Below are 18770 nucleotides of genomic sequence, written 5' to 3'. Positions count from 1 at the left end.
ATAGTCGACGACGTCACCGACTTTAAACAAATTAGGAAAAGGAAAGAAACTCCGAAATAAACATTAACTTCGGAGGCAAGGCATCGTTCTGCTTGCAGGCCTGCACAAATCTTTTTATGACATTACTCTTCCATCTTCAATTTTCTGGTATGATTTCCATTTCTATTTCTCAATTTCTGCTCTGCTATTTCTTAATTTATGTTCTAGCATATATTTTGTTTTTCTTGTTTGATTCGTGAATTTGCCTGTGAATTCAACGAGGTTAGTTTCTTCCTGTCTTTTGTTTTTTCTGGAAGATGGGTTTTTATTTTCTTTTTTCTCTGTTAAGAGATTGTTGGTTATGTGTTTTCCGATTGAATTTTGAAATTTCTGTTGAATTGAAGCCGTTAGGTTATACGTAATATCATTAGAAAAGGGCAAAATTTAGGGGGGGTTTTCGTGGTTAATTGAGATTCGAGAAGCATATGTGACTTGGATATCATCACTGTACTATAAAAAGATATTTGGTATGAGTCCAGAAGTCTATTTATATATCTAATAGATAGATAGATGCACGATCTAGCATGACCATTTGTGAAGTAAAAAACGACGCTTGACCCCCTAAAATGGGAAAGGGTGGTTATTTCTTTTAGTTGAATTTTGCGGTTCGGTGATTACAAAGGAACATTCTGGTTTTTGGGATGACTTATAAACGTTTGAGGATTTATTTTTAAAGTCTACTTGTAGGTTCCGGATTCCTTTTCTGTTTTCAAGTTGATTTTACTTACCTCATGCATATTGATTTCTTTATTGTTATTTTTGCAAGCAGAAAATCAGTGCCTTAGATATTAATAACAAAGCAGCATCAAAGCTTGTTCCGCCATTAAACTCCAAATAAATTGTTTGCCTCTCTCAAGTGAAGTTGAGAACAGTAATACATATGTTAGGGACTCCACCGCAACAGGGTATCGGGGCAAGCACAGACTTGTTAGAAAAGCCTCAGCTTCATACTCACAGATGGCATTTCAGTAAATATGAAATTGAACATTGTTCCCCTTCTAGAAAGGATGGAATTAACTTTGAGAAGGAGTCTCAGTTACGGAAGTTGTACTGCTCTTTCATTCAAGATCTTGGCAAAAAGCTTAAAATGTAAGCTTAGGATATTGGTCCAGTTACTCATCTCTTTGCGAGAATCAATTTTTGGCCTTGTGCTTTGGCTTATGGCTTTCTCTGTAGCATTTTTTACTTACTACTCTTAGACATTAGCTTAAATTGTTTCTTGCGACTTGGAACTGGATCTTTTTGTTTATGTGCGGTTTGATTTTTGGTGCCTTATCATTTGTATTTGATCAAACCTGCAGGCATGATTGTTGCATGTAAACCACTTAGTTCCAAATTGGCTGCAAATCTCTTATCAACTCTCTGCTTCTGGAGTCATTTGTTAGCAGATTCTGAATGTTGTCCTTTATTCTAGAGAGAATCTACAATATTTAAAACAATTGATATGCACACTGCACATCTTGATGTTCGTTGATGAACACTTGGAAAGGCCATAAGAAAATTGCAATATAGTGTTGCTAATTTGATGTTAGCCTTATCATGTAGCGATTACCGTGTACCTTTTGGCATCTCATATTCACCCATATGGTGTTCTATGATGTCTGCCTTTCAGACCTCAGGTGACAATAGCATGTGCATTGATGGTATGCCACCAGTTTTACATGCGACAATCTCACGCGAAGAATGATTGGCAGGTATTTATCTCATTCTCTTGTTCTATCCATTTTTTTTATATTTACCAGCACTTGGCATAAATCACTATATGGTAGCTGATTTGGCAAGCAATTATTTAGTGCATGTAAGCATCCTTTCTATGATCATATCAAATTGGCACATAAGCTGCCGATTAATGTTTGTTATATCACTGTCAATGAATTGATAGTAAAACACGACACGCAATATAGAGCGTCCAAGTATGCCAATCTGAATACTGAACAATATAAAGGCTCATATGCATGCACCCACAGGCTTCTGTATATTCTGAATGGTTAAATGAAGTCAAAGTTTTCGCCGTGTTAATTTGGTTAAACCTTTGCCAGACACTTTTTTTGCGTTTATTATTTAGAGAGCATATCTTTTGTCACAACTTCAACCTCTGTTAAAGTTCTAGTTTGTTTGTTTTATTTCCCATCTGTGTGAATAGGGTACTCAGTATGTGTCCTCTTTATTTGTTTGGCAAAAATTTGGTACTGATTTGATTATTTACTAATTCTCATAATGACTGCAAAATTTGAAGACAATTGCAACAGCAAGTACATTTCTTGCTTGCAAACTTGAAGACACCCCGCGCTTGCTGGGGGATGTGGTTGTTGTTGCATATGAGATGATATACAAATGGGATTCTTCTGCACCAAACAGAATCCGAAGAAAGGTGCACCCATGGTTATGCTACTTTACAATTTCATGTGATATTAACTCTTTCCTTTCATGCCTGCTTATCTATGACCATTATTGTTCTAGGATTTCTGTGACAAGCAGAAGGAATTGATCATAAGTGGGGAGAGGTTATTATTGGTAACAATTGCTTTTAGTATTGATATCAAACTCCCATACAGGCCACTTGTTGACGCTTTAAAAAAACTGAAGATATATCCAGCTCTTGCAAAAGTTGCATGGAATTTCGTAAATGATTGGTAAAAAATTGATTTGGGTACATGGCTCAGCATTCTGTGCCTAAATATTTGAATGCTAATTTCTTTTACTAATGAACTCTGCAGGCTTTGTACCACACTGTGCTTACAGTACAAGCCCCATTATATTGCAGCCGGTTCTCTGTTCCTTGCTGCTAAACTCCAAAAAGTGAAGCTGCCTACAAGTAAGGGAAATGTTTGGTGGATGGAGTTTGATATTTCGCCTAAACAATTAGAGGGTACGTCGATATATTTCACATTTGGTTAGATTTGAATATCCATGGTATGGCTGTCTATTGTGATTAGTTGTAGACCGTTATGATGTGTAAATGTAATAGTTTGTTGGAATTCCAAAGGACGTCACGTTGTTGGATTTGGTTGATATACACCTACCCTTTGTTTAAATGTTTCATCTTGAGATTAAACCATCTCACTGTTCTTTTATTTCTGCAGAGGTTATCCAAGAGATGGTCCGGCTGTTGGAGCAAGACAGAAAGGGAGATTTGCCTACAGTCTCAGTTGGAAAGGCGATCACGAGTAGCTCACAATCAACAATTACAAGTGCATCACTTGCTAGTTCACATTCTAATGATATAGACGTCGTAGAATCTCAGGTATTGGGTGAGACTCAAAGCCAAACAAGCTGTAGTGTTGCCATCGTCATTACTGAGGATGACGATGGTGAGAGTCGGCCAGGAAAAAGGAAATTTAATTTGAGTTCAAGCTGTGAGAATGTACATGCTACTGGCTTCTATAGTAAGATTGACGCTAACCAAATAAGGGAGAGATTGAAGAGGAGGAGAGTTGATGGAACAACAAAAAACAAATCTGATGAAACCGCAAATGCCGATATAGACGGTGAAGCATGGATAGAACGAGAGCTGGAGAATGGAATAGAATTGGAAGAGAAGAAAAAGGAAGATATGATAATATGATGCTACTAACTAGAATTCTTCATCTCACATCTTAAATTTCTTGACAAAAGTTCAGAGCAGAATTTTGTTTAACATTGTTTTCCCAGATTAATGGGTATATAGAAGCAGAGTAGCAGTTCTATGTGCAGTGAGTTTGGGTTAGATGGGGCACGTAGAGCAATTTGATGAGTAAATTTGTGCTAATATTTATTGGAACAGAATAAAGCTTTTATTTTGAGGTAAACCTCTACTGAGTGATTTCTGAAAAACTATAGTAGTCCCATTTTTTCCATGTTTCTTTGTTTATGGTCTTGGTATTTTATACGTTCAGCTGTATTATAGACTATTTATAGTAGATTTAAGGAGGAAAGGGAATGATTATGGCATCAATTGAAGATGTAAATTTTTCGAAGGTTCAATAAAAGATTATTATGTAATTCATGTACTCATTTCCAACTGGTTTTTCATTCGTTCTTTTGTTATGATTCGTATGAATGATTTTTTTCAGCTTGGATAAAAGAAATCAGTAAATTTCCTCTTTTTAGTTCATATTCTATCTTTGATAAGAAGGATGGTTATTAGTTAATTTTTGAATAAAGAGTTGATCCGGTTCTTAAACTTGTGATTTGAGATCATATTATTCGCTTTCAGTCATTTTGATCAATTAAACACAATATTCTATATTTTTAGGCCAATTAAGAATAAAATTGTATAATAAAAACAAGTTTAGAGACGAAATAGTTCAATTTTATCCTTAAATTAATGACGGAAGGAAGGGGTGGCACGGGATGGCCATGATTTAGTCCTTCCTAATTATAAAGGTTATCCCTTCATATAATATAAATTGCAATTTGGCCCTCTCAAAATTTAGAATCTTGGTTCCATCACTGTCCTTAATTGACGTGAGTATTGTCTTTAAGCAACTTAAAATTATGAAATATAATTCTCAATTGATCAAAATAATCGAAAGTTGATTATTTGATTCCAAATTAAAAATGTAGGGACTGAATTGAACCTTTCCTCGTTAATCTTTTCTCCTTTCTTCAATTCACTTTCATAGGCTCTTTATAGCACTTTCCCTAGCCACATCTTTTTCTTCATAGCAACCAATATGATGCTCTTCACTTTTTTTTTTTCGCTCTGATTTTATTGTTGATGATTAACCTTGTTTTTTTTTCCCTTCTGTATAATTCAATTTGCGATTGTGATTTTTAGCCGTGTGCAGCCAATAATAATGGCATTCAAGGGACAAGCCGAAAAGACCAACGGAATTTCAACATCTATGCCCATGGAATGTACACTTGGTTTTTATCAATTTGCATCCAATATTCCACGATGAGGATGGTACATATAGTATTTCTGTTTCCTACACAAATTAAAATAAATAATTTCACAGTTATTTTTTATTCTTCAATAGACAAATAAATAAAGAAATACAAAAACGATAAAATAATAATTAAATTTCTAATATATTCATTAAAAATTTACAATTAAAAGAACATGATTAAAATGCTATAATCGCTAAAGTTCATGTATCTTTTTTTGTTATTGTACATAAACTTCATTAGAATCATATGTTCAACCTGTAGATCACCTCCCTGTCATCAAATTTTGATATCCTACATAAAATTGTAAAACATTGAAAAAACAGAGATGCCATTATAAAATTAAAAAGACATAATCAAATTTGGAATTGCGCTAAATATGAGGCAATTTCCAGTAAATAACCCTTAAGAAAACTAGCTTACTTCAGACATATGCCTACAGGTAAGCAAATAAAGGGGTAAAGTTGAAAAGATGATTTTATATTACATAGACAAGAATGTGTGGAGAAAACATGTGCCCTTAATGTGGGGATTAGTATGGAGCAGTCAGTATGGCAGAAGAGAAGAATTAAACGCTAATAATAATAATATTATAGTAGAAAATATGAGATGGAATCATATTGAATAAGGAAGTGTTTTCAAAATCAAATCAATGGCAGAATACTAATTGAACTATTTGACTCTTAGAGAAAAAAATTAGACTTTTACATATTTAATTTTAAAGGAGATAGTAATAAATAAATTATAACTAAATTTATGAAAGTGTTTAGGTTTTTACGGTTTAACTGGTTTAGTTGTTCACTAGTTTGTAAGTTTTATTTTCAGTTTAAAGCTGTTAAATTGGAAATTTAATTTTTAGAAAAGAGTGAACCAGATTTTATTTCCGATTCACGACCGAATCAATTGAACCGGAGGTAGTATTTATTAATGGCGATGTGGGTATGATGGAAAGCAAAGCAAAGGGAAGAGCAATGACCCACCTCCTGATTATTTTGGATTAGTATGCCCTAAGCTTGACAAAGCAAATATTCTCCGGTTTCAAAAGAGTTTTGTCTTCTACTTATAATTCCTGTCCTGCTAACTTTAAACCTCCTTTTAAGGGCTTTTGCCAAGTATTTGACTCTCTTTGTTTTGCGAGGAAATTAAATCATGCCCATCTTCTTTTATTTTACAAATTAATGGGTATCTCAGGGGAAAAAGCGACCCTAAAAATAATGAGACAAATTGCATAATTGGCAGAAAATTAAAGCCTATGTTTTTATTTATTTATACCCCCACGAAATAGACATGTTCATTATTGTTAGATCGATTGCACTCGGACTCTTTCCAGTTTCAGTAATTTAATTATGTGATACCTCTTTCTTTGTGAAATTATAACAAATTTGTAAAAATAATTTTTTCAGAAGCTGAAGTTGCGATTTCAATGTAAATGTAAAGAATTTTCTTTCGCATAAATACTATTGGATATTCGAATCTACTATTATCACTAATTTAAACTGAGACGGATAGGATTTTGTAGGGCGATAAAAAAATTTCATGATAATTTTAAAGCTGCTCCATATATCAAATATTTAAAATCAAAATTTTTAATTAAGGAAAAAAATTCTTTGCCACACCATTTCAGCCTTGCTGATTAAATGTTAAGGATTTTAGTTTATCCATTTCTTGAAATGGTTATTGATTATTAAAGATAAAAAAAAAGTTAATCTGTTTTCTCTTTGAAAATAAGGTTGTATTAAATTAGTATCTTTGTGGATTAGAATAGAAAAATAAAAGGAAAAAAATCCAAGCAGTTTGTGACGGATTAGTGATGGATTTTTGTCCGTCATTATTTTGAGCGTCACTAAATTTTTGTGACGGAAAATACAATCCGTCACAATGTTGTGACGGATTTGTGACGGAAATATCCGTCACAAACACCAATTCTCAAAACTGAAAAATCCGTCACAAATTAATGACGACACCGTCTGTCAGAAATCCGTCACAAATAGTGACGGATTAGTGACGGAAATAAATTTGTGACAGATGAATCCTTCATTAATTTTATGACGGATTTTGTGACGATTTGGAATTTGTGACGGAATTCGTTACTTATCCGTCACTAATTTCTGAAGGATTAGTGAAGGATAACATAAATACCCTTCACTAATCCTTCACAAATTGGTGATGAATTAGTGAAGGATATTTATATTATCCGTCACTAATCCGTTACTAATTAATGACTGATTCACGACAGAAATATGGTCACGACATGTTATATGTAATTTACTCGTACTTGATTAACTGAAATTATAATTGAAATAAATATAAAAAGAAAAATTTACTAAACAGTAGCTGCCAAATAAATTAGAAAGTATATTCGTCATACACACTATTAATATTATACCATAAATAATAGTATATGTCTATGTCTAAATGTTGCATAGATAACAAAAACAACTACTACGATATAGCCCTTAGTGATATGCTACAACCGTCAAAACTCAATTGATGGACCTTAATTAGGTGGTGTATCCCGCTGTAAGGTCTCATAGAGTCGTAAACAATCTTCTTGCATTTTCCGAAGGGACGCTTGTTGTTGGTTCAAGGACTCCTGTTGTTGGGTCAGAGATTGCATCTTTTCTGCCATTGCTTTTTCTTTCTCAGACAAAGACTCCATCATCTTTTTCACCTCATCATTAGTCGAAGAACCTGATTGAGAAGTAGTTGTAGATGGCAAGTGTTGAGGATAAAAGATCGACGCTTGAGAGCCCAGTCCGTATACACGCCTCTTCTTCTCACCACCAACAACATTATAATAAATCTGGTCAATGTCAATTTCTGGAATAGTTCCATCTTCTAATGGCTGAGTAGCAAGAGATAAAGCTGCTTCCATCTTCTCCTATATATAAATTGAACCAATAAATAAAATACATGGTAGGAACCCTTTTAATAAATAAATCATATCCATGAAACTTACCCAAATATCACGTGATTTGCTATCAACAAATGATCCATCTTTCCTCATATGTAACTTTTTGAAAACATTCCATGTATTCACAAGAATATTTTCCCTTTCCTAAAAATCATAATGAAATGCATATCAGAATGACAACTTTACAAATAAAAATCACACAAAATAACATTATAACTCACACCTTCATGGAGTAAACCAATAGCACCACCAACACAAGCAATCAATTTGACTTAATTTTCAATACAAATCAATCAAAAAGCAAGTATAAACTAATAGCAACAGAACAATATATTCTAATTAGTAGGAAGAAAATTTACATGCCACAAGAAATTATGGACTATATGAAACTATTCCAAGCATAACTCATTTTAAGTTATAGCACAAACAACATATATACAAGAAAAGAAAAGGAAAAATAACCTTTTCCACTATAAGCAAAATTAAATCAGACACAAAATAAAAAATCATGTAAAATTTTCAATCAAGTAAGAAGTAACTATATTTGTATAAGTATTAAAAGTATGAATAGCTACCATTGATGTCGTATGCTCCATAGTAGATTTGGAACCTCCTATATGCTTAGCAACACCGGTACCGGGTCCATTTGGTTCTGAATTTCTATTCTTTGAAGCTTGCTCCGATTTTTTTTTCCAGTCATCTGATTCCCATTTTTTAAGCCAGCTATCCCAAACATCTTGTTTAACACCTTGGGGTATTTTTTCCACCTTTTTCCATGATTTCCTCCACCTAGAAAGTGTTTTGTTGTAGTGAGTTCTCGTAACTTTATTCCATGCGGCCTTAACAACCTCTTCTTGATTTGAATTCCATGAGTATCTTCTCTAAAATATTAAAACAATCAAAATATATTAATCAGACATATTACAGGATATTGTAACTGTATTCTGTCTATAGAACAAATTTAATAATATATAGATATTCTAACCTCAAAATCCTGCCAATAAAATTGTTTTACATCCGCATTAACAGAAGACCAAGTATATCCCTCTGGATCTTGCTTCTCTTTAAATGCAAAACATAAATTTCGAGATATTTTATTGCCATTGGGAAGAAACCTTTAAAATAAAAAAATAGCCATTTAAAAGATATATCAACATGTACTATAATAAAGATATAAATAAAATTAATTGACATATTGTCTAACCTTTCACCCTTGACATATATGAAAGGAACATCTGATGAATGCCGATAGTTTGTGTTGGATCCTAGAGAAACATCAGGATGGGGTGTAGTACAAGAGTGTGGTGTAACGGGAGTCTCAAGATTTTCATCATTGCTTATTGAGGGAGCAAGTGATTCTCGTATAGGTGGTGGGGGCGGTACTGATAATGGTGGTGGTGGTCGTCGTATTGATGATTCTGGTCTTGTTGTTGATGCTTCTGCTCGTGGTTGTGGTAGTATTGGTGGCGGTGGTGGCGGCGATTCTAATCGTGGTAGTGTTGCTGGAGGTGGTGGGGGCGGTGGGGGTGGTGGTGCTATCGATGTTGGTAAATGTCGTCCAACTCTTGACGCTACTGCTCGTGACAATTCGTTTGATTTTATATAACGCTTTGATGTTACTGCTCGTGATAGTTCATTTGATTTTTTATGATGCAAACGTTTCATATCTATAAGAAAGTTAAAAGGAAAATACATAAAATATAAAAATACCAATGAGAAGAGCATAAATTAACACACAGCAGATTGGAGACTTTAATCAGGTATCTATCAAAGGCTTGCTTTACACCAACAATTATCCATAACCTAAATAGTTGCATTGATTTAATCATATGAAATGCAGAAATAATTTCATCTAAAAAAGAGACTATATGGACTTCGATAACACTATGGTGATAGCAAACTTACTTGTGTTTGAAACAATCCGATAACACTGTGGTGAACTTAAAATTCTGAAGATGATTAGAAATTAGTTGAACCTCTTTATGCACGCTTCTTGGTGTTCTACAATGAAGAAAATTAACAATCAGTTCCAATAAAAGTTCAAAAATAAAAAATTAATTTCTAGAGCTTTCTCTTAAGCATATGAATCAGTAACTCAAACCCAAAACATCCATAATCACCTTCACTAGTTATACAAATCAGAAACACAACTACAGATCCCAAAATCTTAACTTAGTTATAGAAATTCAATATTAATATTACACTACATGAAATAAGAACATAACACATAAGGCTAGCCATAATGATAAACAAGCAAATGCATTGATGTTCAAAAGCATATGCATTATGTTACCTAACAATAACAATGATTATCAAAAATAACCAATTGATTAATGAACATAAAAAAACAGACAAAATAATTCATAAAATGTTAAAAAAACAGAATTTATTCATCACTGTCATCACAATCATCCTCGTCATTATGATCATCATCGTCGTCGTCGTTCAAGTCTTTTTCTGAGTTGCCATCATTCTCCACATCATCAACATCGTCTATTTCAGTTACAAAATCATTTGGATCAACCAATGTTTCATTGACATCAACTTGGCTGTCCACTTCATGATGTTCAATCGAATCCTCTTGGTATGCTAATACCGTTGGTGACACTGGCAGGTCGCTTCTATCTGGTACCTCTACGACAAACCTTGGTTTAATTTTACAAACAGCTAACCAATCATTTCGTTTTGAAGTAGGATATCGTAGATAATGCACTTGTTCTGCTTGGACAGCCATAATAAATGGCTCATATTTATTGAAAACCCTACGACAATTAACATCAACAAGCTTAAGCTGCGGATGCACTCTTATACCCAGTCTTGGAGTTGGATCAAACCAAGAACACTTAAATAGGACTACCTTTTTAATCGGCAATGCTGGATAATCCAATTCTATGATCTCAGTCAATTTTCCATAAAAGTCTAATTCACTAGTGCTACTATTTGAACCTCTAATGCATACTCCACTATTCGTGGTTAATCTTCTTGATCCATGTCCTTCCGTATGAAACTTATATCCATTGACATAGTATCCAGAGTACCATTTCACCTCATGCAAAGGACCTTTGGCCAGGTCTTGCATAATTGGGTTTGTAATATTTGATATCTCACTATGTGCCTGGTGAAAGAATCAAATAATCAAAATTCAAAACAATTGAAGGTACAAACATTATTTATTATAGTTAAAACTGCATTAGGTATATATATGCTTACATATTTCTCAAACCAATCTGCAAAATTATTTTCCAATTTCAACTCAACTTCATTGTTGGTAATATTTGGATTATATATTCGCAGTTCATCTTCATATAAACTGTAAGAAAAAAAATCATTAGGATTAATCTTTGCATAAACATATTTAAATAATTTCTACTAACTTACTGTATATATGGCTTCACTTCAATGCAATTTAATAGTATATAAGTATGAGCTGCATGATATTCTTTATCCTCCAAATATCTGGATTTAGCTTGACCCATAGATCGACCCGGATGTTTAAAAATTGAGAGCATACCAGGAGGTGCATTTAAATCAACTCCACCATCATCATTACGTGGCGCTCTCCTATGCCTCGTATGAATAGTAGGCTTGAAGTAATGTGCACAAAACGAAGCAGTTTCTTCAACCAGGTATGCATTAGAAATCGAACCTTCAACTTGAGATTTATTAGTCACATTATTTTTCAGCCTGCGAAGATACCTGCAAGTATATCCTTCAATTAAAAAATTTATTTAAAATTTTAGATAAAATTCTGTTATAACTTGTAGCATAGATAAAGTTCTTATTAATAATACCTCTCAAAAGGGTACATCCATCGATATTGAACTGGACCAGCTATTCGCGCTTCGTGCGGCAAATGAATTGGAAGATGCTCCATTGAGTCGAAGAAGCTTGGAGGAAATATACGCTCAAGCTTACACAATATTATTGGAATCTCTTGCTCCAAACGTATAATGTCTTCCCTTCTAATGACAGTGGATGTTAGACTTTTAAAGAAAAGGCTCAATTCTGTCAAGACTTGCCATACATTGGCTGGCAACAATTCACGAAATGCAATTGGAATTAGTCTTTGCATAAACACATGAGAATCATGGCTCTTCATCCCGTAAAATTTTAATTTCTTCATATCAACACATCGACCCATGTTTGAAACATACCCATCCGGAAATTTGAGTTCTCGAACCCAATTACACAATTCTTCCTTCCCTTTTTTGTCAAGTGTGAAAGAAGCCTTCGGGTATTTTCCAGTACGTTCATCTTTGTGCAGCTCAGGGCGATCGCAAAACTCTTTCAAGTCTTCTCTTGATTTTGCATTATCTTTTGTTTTCCCCGTAACATTCATAACCGTATTAAAAATATTATCAAAGAAGTTTTTCTCAATATGCATTACATCCAAATTATGCCTTATTAAATTAGAACTCCAATAAGGCAAATCCCAAAAAATGCTTCTTTTTTTCCATCCACAACAATTTAGTTTAGAAATATGCACATTTTCTTCTTCTGCATTTATATCTGTCACTTTTTTCAGCCCAAGATGTTCTATTTCATCAAGTATTTCTGAACCAGATTGCATGTCAGGAGCAATTTTCAGTACTACCTCACCTTTTCTGAACCACTTTTTGTTCTTTCTAAATGAATGATCTGGTGGAAGAAATTTTCGATGATTGTCAAACCACGACGTCTTGCGACCTTTCGTCAATGAGAATGCATCAGAATCACCCATGCAATGAGGACAAGCTAATTTTCCTCCTGTACTCCACCCTGATAGCATTGAGTAAGCTGGGAAATCACTTATCGTCCACATAAGGGCAGCTCTCATTTGAAAATTCTGCCTGACCGATATATCATATGTGTTCACACCAACCTCCCACAAATGTTTCAACTCCGCAATTAGAGGTTGCAAAAAAACATCTAACTTGTCCTTCGGATTTTTTGGACCAGGGATGATGGCCGTCAAGAACATGTACTCTTCTTTCATACACATACCAGGCGGTAAGTTGTACGGTGTTACTATAACAGGCCAAGATGAATATTGTCGCCCTGTCTGTCCAAAGGGTTGAAATCCATCAGTACATAACCCCAATCGAACATTGCGAACTTCGGAAGCAAATGACGGATTTGCCTCATTAAAATGCTTCCAAGCAGGAGAATCTGAACAATGGCGCATTACACCATCTTCTTCCCATTCATGTTCACCATGCCACCTCATGTGATTTGAAGTTGCATGTGAAGCATACAACCTCTGTAGACGTGGTGTTAGCGGAAAATAATGCATCTTCATATAAGGTATATTTATTTTTCGCTTATTAGAACCACGTCCTTGCTTTTTAAATCGAGGATGACCACAAACCTTACAGCTGTTAAGGCCAATATCTTCATTCCAAAATAGCATACATCCTTGCTTGCAACAATCAATAACTTCTACTGGTAAACCCAACTTCCGAACCAACTTCTTCGTGCTATAAAAGCTATCAGTCATTACATTATCAGTAGGCAGTACCTCTGACAAAAATTTGCAGAGTTCATCATATAACCTTTCTGAAAAATGAAATTCCGCTTTCAAATTCATAAGCCTAGCAACAGCAGATAACTGAGAATGTCCTCCTGGATTTCCTTCCCACAACTCTTGTTCAGATGCCTTAAGCATGTCATATAATCGTTGTGCTTCCATATTTGGGCTCTCTTCCATTGAATGGGAAACATGAGGAGGATTAATGACATCTTCGCTCGGATGAAGAACACTAGCACGACCAATAACATCATCCATCATAGATCGAAATAAATCACCAGCGTCGCTGGTTTCAGCTTGATGGCATGTATTTTCTAAATCAATGTTATGATCAGGTCGGACTAAATTTGGTACATAAGTTTCTCCATGATTGTACCAGCAGTAGTAGTTCTTCATGAATCCATTTTTTCCAAGATGACACATCACTGTCACCTCATCAAGATAACCCTTGTTTCGACACTTCGTATGATTACAAGGGCATCTTATCTTCGCACCATCCATGAATTGAGGATGTCTTTTTGCAAATTCCACAAATTCTTCCACGCCTTTTGCGAATCGTGGATGCAAATATCCATCTTCCAATCGAACATACATCCATTCTCGATCCATAGTTATGAACTCTAAATTTTCGACAAAAATTATCACAAAATAGTGTAAAAGCGCAATAATAAACAGTTTTAGTTTCTTAGAAACCGAACAGATTGTCATCAAATGTGAATCAAACAAAGGGTCCACACAAGCATTAGAACAACTAAAACTAGACTAACATAGCATTTATTTTATTAGAAAGTAAGCAGATTGTCATCAAATATGAATCAAACAAAGCAGTCAACATTTTAAGTTTGAGCAACTATACATAAAGCCATAACAAGTTTCAAGCAACATGAGCAAAAACAGAAAATTAAAACTCAAATTTAACCATAAATAAAAATAACTATACCTGAAAGTATAAAATTATCTTCAATATCAACTGGTTAATCTTATCCACTGCACCCTTTGTTTGTCTGTAATTCAAGTTATCTTCAATCTTTCTTTTTAGTCTATCTTTATTCTTCTTATTAAGAGAGCTTTTCTTGCATGTCCTTCAATTTATCCCCCTCCTTTAAGTCATTATACCTGAAAGTATAAAATTAGTTGTATAAAATTAACAAATTCCTACAAAAATGATTAGTATTGGCTTCCTTTAATGCTCTCAATTCACTATTGTTTGCATAGGTTTATTTGTGGATCAAGTATAACAAAATCTTAGATAACAAGAGCAGTGCAGACTTGGTACTTATAGATTCAGCAATTAGTGGGTAATGAATGAGCTAAAAAAACCAAATCAGCCAATCCATTACAATTTAACTTATAGATCAAGATCAAAATTAGGATACAATCAGTCCTGCTGCACAACGAACATGAAACCAATAAATTTAAGACACAAAAACCAAAAGCATCACACAATTCTCTAATACTAGTATGATATCTTTATTTTATTAGTCGTTAGAGGCTAACAAAAGTGATTAGCAAAGTATCAAAATGCTAAACACGCATCCGTTTGTTTCATCTAGACTAAGGTCAAACATACAAAATATTTAGAGTAAATTCAAACTCTAAATTTGGGGGTACTGTGCAAAAAGAAACCACACCAATTTCAGAATGATATAATATTCTAACACATGAAAATTGGCTTATCCACTTGTTATACAGAGAATGCTATGACATCAGAAGCATGCCTATTTTATATATAGAACATCTAATTTTTATTAGCAAAGCTTAAAAATATGAAAATGAACCAGATGACAAATACATAGCCATCATTATACAAATCCCATTTCACAATCTTAACATCTAATTTATTCTTCTTCTCTACCATTCTTTTACCTGATTCTCCTTCAGCTGGTTTCTCCAGCATTTTCAATACCTACGCTACACCGGCTTGATCAAACTAAGGCTATAGAAGAAACTATCCTCACTTTTAAACCAAATAAAGACATCGATTTCATGTTGATCGACGTTGAAAACATAACGAAAGCGCTATGGAACCACGGCTACAAAATCATGTCGATGATTTTTACGCACAATTTACGATCAGCAATACCCTTTTCGTACAGAGAAAATCAAACGGAAAGGAATTTTATTGCCATGAACAAAAACAACACAGTCACTTTATTTGTTCCTCCTGATGAAGCTGTCAGGCTCTTAAGGTGGAACAGACTTCAGTACCAGGTTGCATTATCTAAGGTTGATGAAGAATCTTTTGTTTCAGGGAAGATTTCAGAAGGTAGTGTTTTGTTGACTTGTGATCCTGATGATATTAGTCTTGAAGTTACTGAATCAGGCAGTGGAGTTTATCCTAGTATTAATTATGTTAAGATTGTGAAATGGGATTTGTATAATGATGGCTATGTAATTATTTCACTACTCAATCATAAACAATACTAGCATACAAAATAATACAATCACAGGTGCTATAAAATTTAAAGCATACAAAATAAAACTGAAAATTATTCATAATTTAATGACTGATTTCCGATTTAATGTAATTCTTTAAGTTAACAGCCAATTCACATTAATGGAAGAAATCTGAAAGTTAGAGTAGGAAATAAATAACTTCAAAACTAATATTTACTATAGACAATCATTGATTACATAATTATGATAATAGAAAGTTGATGATTGCATTATCTTCCTCACCAAATGCATTATAGTTTACAATGATTATCCAGTACAATTTGTACCCTTCAGACATCATAATTCATTGGTAAACAAACCTATATATATATATATATATATATATATATATATATATATATTGTTCATGAATAGTAACTAAAATGAATTAATGAAAATTATTTGTAGAAATTAAAAAACATCATAAAAACAAGTAAAAGAAAGAAAAAGAACACAGAAAATGAAAAGGTCATGGAAAAGAAACTCCCTAATTACTGATTAAGGTAGCTTAAAAAAATATTCTCTCTATGCATAACATGTTATGAACTTTCAAAAAAAAAACCCTAAATACTGATTAAGAACCCTAATTAATATTAAAAATATAATTAAAGAAAAGCAAACAAAACTGTAAATCAGATGAGGGAGAATGAATAATAGTGAATCCAAAAAGTTAATTAGGCCTGAAGAATTGTGGTGTTGACCCACAAAGGAGCTTAAAAATCTAAAGTAATTACACTTAAACTAAGTTTAGTATAATTATGTAACACTATTTAAGAGAAATACCAACATTAATTTTGCTATACTCAATTACTTAATTAGAAATTGGAAATCTGTTTTAGCATAATTAGTTTTGATACAATCAATTACTCATGGAAAGAAAAAGAGCAGCAGAATTAGATCAAAATGTAAAGAGAAAGTGCAAGCCATTAACTCAGGTCTTGTTTAGCACAAAAGAAAAACATAAAATAAATTACACTTACTCAGCAAACCCTAAAATTGCTGGAATTAAAAATTGGCGATAGAGATGGTGATTGTGGAGAGCAACGAGAATGGATATAGTAATGGCGGAGAGCAACGAGAATGGAGAAGGTGAGCTATGGAGCAGAATTCTTCATCGCTCCAATTAGGTTAGTGAAACTGAGATGGAGAATTGGAGCGAATATTTGAGAGTTGGAGTGTGATTTTTGCCAAAGGCAAAAAAGTTATTTCGCCCTTAAAAAAAAGAGCGCGATAATTCCCGCTTGGGACTGAAATTATTTAGTATTTAATTATTAAATGTTATATTAAACATCCATCACAATTCCGTCACAAATTTGTGATACATCTATTTCTGTCACAAACTTGTGACGGAATTGTGACGGACATTCCCAACTCTAGAGATTGTGAAGGATCTATCCGTCACAAATATTTGTGACGGACAAATCTATCACTATTCCGTCACTAAAATAAAGATTGGTCACGGATTTAATATCCGTCACTAAATTCTGTCACTAATCGGTCACTAATCCCTCACAAATAGAAGTTGACGACCAAACACTCTATTCGTCACAAATTCCGTCACAAAAATGTACATCTGTCACTAGTCCGTTACAAATCCGTCATAAATTAGTGACGGATTCTGTCCTTCACAAATTTCCGTCACAAAGACACTGTTTTTTAGTAGTAGCTTGTAGTAAAAATTACAAAGAAATGATTTTAGAGATGGATAGCAAAATTATGGTGGATACACTTCTAAAAAATGGTGTCAGAATAATACTAACACTAACCTTTTTAATGCTGTTAAAAGCCTTCTGAAAAGGAGTTGGAGAGTTTGTATCCGCCATACTTATAGGAAAGGAAACCGTTGTGCGGATTGGATGGCTATCTTCGTCTTTTTCCACTCATTAGGATTGGTCCTTTACGAAAACATGCGAGACGAAATTTTTGGTCTCATCACAGAGGACATTATCGATGTCTCCCTTTCTAAAATGTATAGAGCGCCTTAACTTTAACATTCGGATTTTTCTTGTTAGGGCATCTCTAACAAGGGTCGTCAAATTTATATTTGATGATCCTTGTTCTTCAATAAGGGTTATCAAAATTAATTTGATGACCTCATATCTCTTTTTCACACTCTCTCTCATCAATTCTTGATGATTTTTTTTAGTTGTACAATTACTATTTAAAATATTTCATTATTTGGTTAACTCACAACTTGGTATTTATAGTTTATTTTTTATTTAATTAAAGACTTTATTTAATTACAGAGTTAAATATAAATAAATATTATATTGTTATATTATTATTTTGACATATGAATATCAAAATACTTTAATCCTATGTTTTCATTAAAATATTAAAATTAAAACATAAAAATATTATATTAATAATTTTTTGAGACAACAGTTTAAAAACGAAACATATACTACAACATTACATAGTAAAGAAATAAAACATTTTTTTAAATTAATAATTTGATAATTTTAGTTTTTTATTGTCTTAATTTAAATAAATTAGGATACTTTTTATTTTAGTAATTTTATTATAAATCAAAGTTTTAAATAATATACATTTTTATGATAAAAAAATTTAATAACATTTTATTTTTAAAATATAATTAATATTATATATATATATATTAATTGGATGAATATGTAATAAAAATAAATTTATGGGGATAATTGATAAAAGTATAAAAAAATTAAAGTTAAAAGTAATAAAAATAATAGAAAAAGTATATTTAATAGTGTTAAATTTAATGACTAATATTGGAGTGAATTTAATGATTTTTATTAAATTAATATCTGAGGATTTAATTTTTAATGTTTGTTATCGGAGATGGTCTTAAAAAAAAAAAAAAAGATGCCACAACTTACAAGAGTAAAAAGTGTGTAATTCTTTACATATACAATAAATTATCCACGTAGAGGCACTAAAAAGGAGCATAAAATAAAAGTATAGGAGTTTGACCCTAAGGTTGACTACCTATAATTCTAAAAGGAAAAAAAGTTAATTCTATTTTGTGAC

The 18770-nt window shown here is 32.9% G+C and overlaps 3 protein-coding genes across 5 annotated transcripts; 1 reads left to right on the top strand and 2 right to left on the bottom strand.

The window, feature by feature from the left end:
* LOC126664797 (cyclin-T1-3-like) lies at positions 1 to 4020 on the top strand. Of its 3 annotated transcripts, none has more exons than XM_050357348.2 (7): positions 1 to 147; positions 809 to 1128; positions 1652 to 1733; positions 2276 to 2410; positions 2500 to 2672; positions 2757 to 2908; positions 3123 to 4020. In XM_050357348.2, exons 2-7 carry the CDS (start codon positions 920 to 922, stop codon positions 3602 to 3604), a joined length of 1233 nt encoding a protein of 410 aa, XP_050213305.1. In that variant the 5' UTR covers positions 1 to 147; positions 809 to 919; the 3' UTR covers positions 3605 to 4020. The 3 variants fall into 3 exon arrangements, with proteins under 3 accessions (XP_050213305.1, XP_050213306.1, XP_050213307.1); XM_050357349.2 differs by lacking the exon at positions 1 to 147 and adding an exon at positions 176 to 261; XM_050357350.2 differs by lacking the exon at positions 1 to 147 and having other exon boundaries at positions 1014 to 1128; positions 1341 to 1733.
* A 3207-nt stretch (positions 4021 to 7227) lies between these two features.
* On the bottom strand, positions 7228 to 11126 carry LOC126676456 (uncharacterized). Its single transcript, XM_050370678.2, has 8 exons — positions 11033 to 11126; positions 10680 to 10937; positions 9728 to 9823; positions 9027 to 9489; positions 8808 to 8937; positions 8398 to 8703; positions 7868 to 7966; positions 7228 to 7789 (listed from the first exon to the last, which is right to left on the bottom strand). Exons 4-8 carry the CDS (start codon positions 9485 to 9487, stop codon positions 7406 to 7408), a joined length of 1380 nt encoding a protein of 459 aa, XP_050226635.1. The 5' UTR covers positions 9488 to 9489; positions 9728 to 9823; positions 10680 to 10937; positions 11033 to 11126; the 3' UTR covers positions 7228 to 7405.
* On the bottom strand, positions 9490 to 17418 carry LOC126673732 (uncharacterized). Its single transcript, XM_050367981.2, has 9 exons — positions 16745 to 17418; positions 14269 to 14444; positions 11614 to 13948; positions 11201 to 11518; positions 11033 to 11132; positions 10220 to 10937; positions 10025 to 10115; positions 9728 to 9823; positions 9490 to 9625 (listed from the first exon to the last, which is right to left on the bottom strand). Exons 3-9 carry the CDS (start codon positions 13935 to 13937, stop codon positions 9490 to 9492), a joined length of 3783 nt encoding a protein of 1260 aa, XP_050223938.2. The 5' UTR covers positions 13938 to 13948; positions 14269 to 14444; positions 16745 to 17418.
* Positions 17419 to 18770: the final 1352 nt, after the last annotated feature.

The sequence above is a fragment of the Mercurialis annua genome, linkage group LG1-X (assembly GCF_937616625.2).
Source record: "Mercurialis annua linkage group LG1-X, ddMerAnnu1.2, whole genome shotgun sequence".
In the NCBI taxonomy this organism is placed as follows: Eukaryota; Viridiplantae; Streptophyta; class Magnoliopsida; order Malpighiales; family Euphorbiaceae; genus Mercurialis; species Mercurialis annua.
The sequence above is the reverse complement of the archived record's forward strand: the minus strand, read 5'-3'. Positions and strand labels throughout refer to the sequence as shown.

Coding starts and splice junctions, on each gene's coding strand:
- LOC126676456 (XM_050370678.2), bottom strand. CDS start 9,487: ATGAAACGTTTGCATCATAAAAAATCAAATGAACTATCACGAGCAGTA. Junction 8,704..8,807: donor TTTATTGGCAGGATTTTGAG/GTTAGAATATCT, acceptor TTAATATTTTAG/AGAAGATACTCATGGAATTC. Junction 7,967..8,397: donor TGGAGCATACGACATCAATG/GTAGCTATTCAT, acceptor TATGATTTTTAG/GAAAGGGAAAATATTCTTGT.
- LOC126664797 (XM_050357348.2), top strand. CDS start 920: ATGTTAGGGACTCCACCGCAACAGGGTATCGGGGCAAGCACAGACTTG. Junction 2,673..2,756: donor TGGAATTTCGTAAATGATTG/GTAAAAAATTGA, acceptor TGAACTCTGCAG/GCTTTGTACCACACTGTGCT. Junction 2,909..3,122: donor TTCGCCTAAACAATTAGAGG/GTACGTCGATAT, acceptor TTATTTCTGCAG/AGGTTATCCAAGAGATGGTC.
- LOC126673732 (XM_050367981.2), bottom strand. CDS start 13,937: ATGGATCGAGAATGGATGTATGTTCGATTGGAAGATGGATATTTGCAT. Junction 11,519..11,613: donor TGGATGTACCCTTTTGAGAG/GTATTATTAATA, acceptor ATATACTTGCAG/GTATCTTCGCAGGCTGAAAA. Junction 10,116..10,219: donor CGAGGATGATTGTGATGACA/GTGATGAATAAA, acceptor TGTTATTGTTAG/GTAACATAATGCATATGCTT.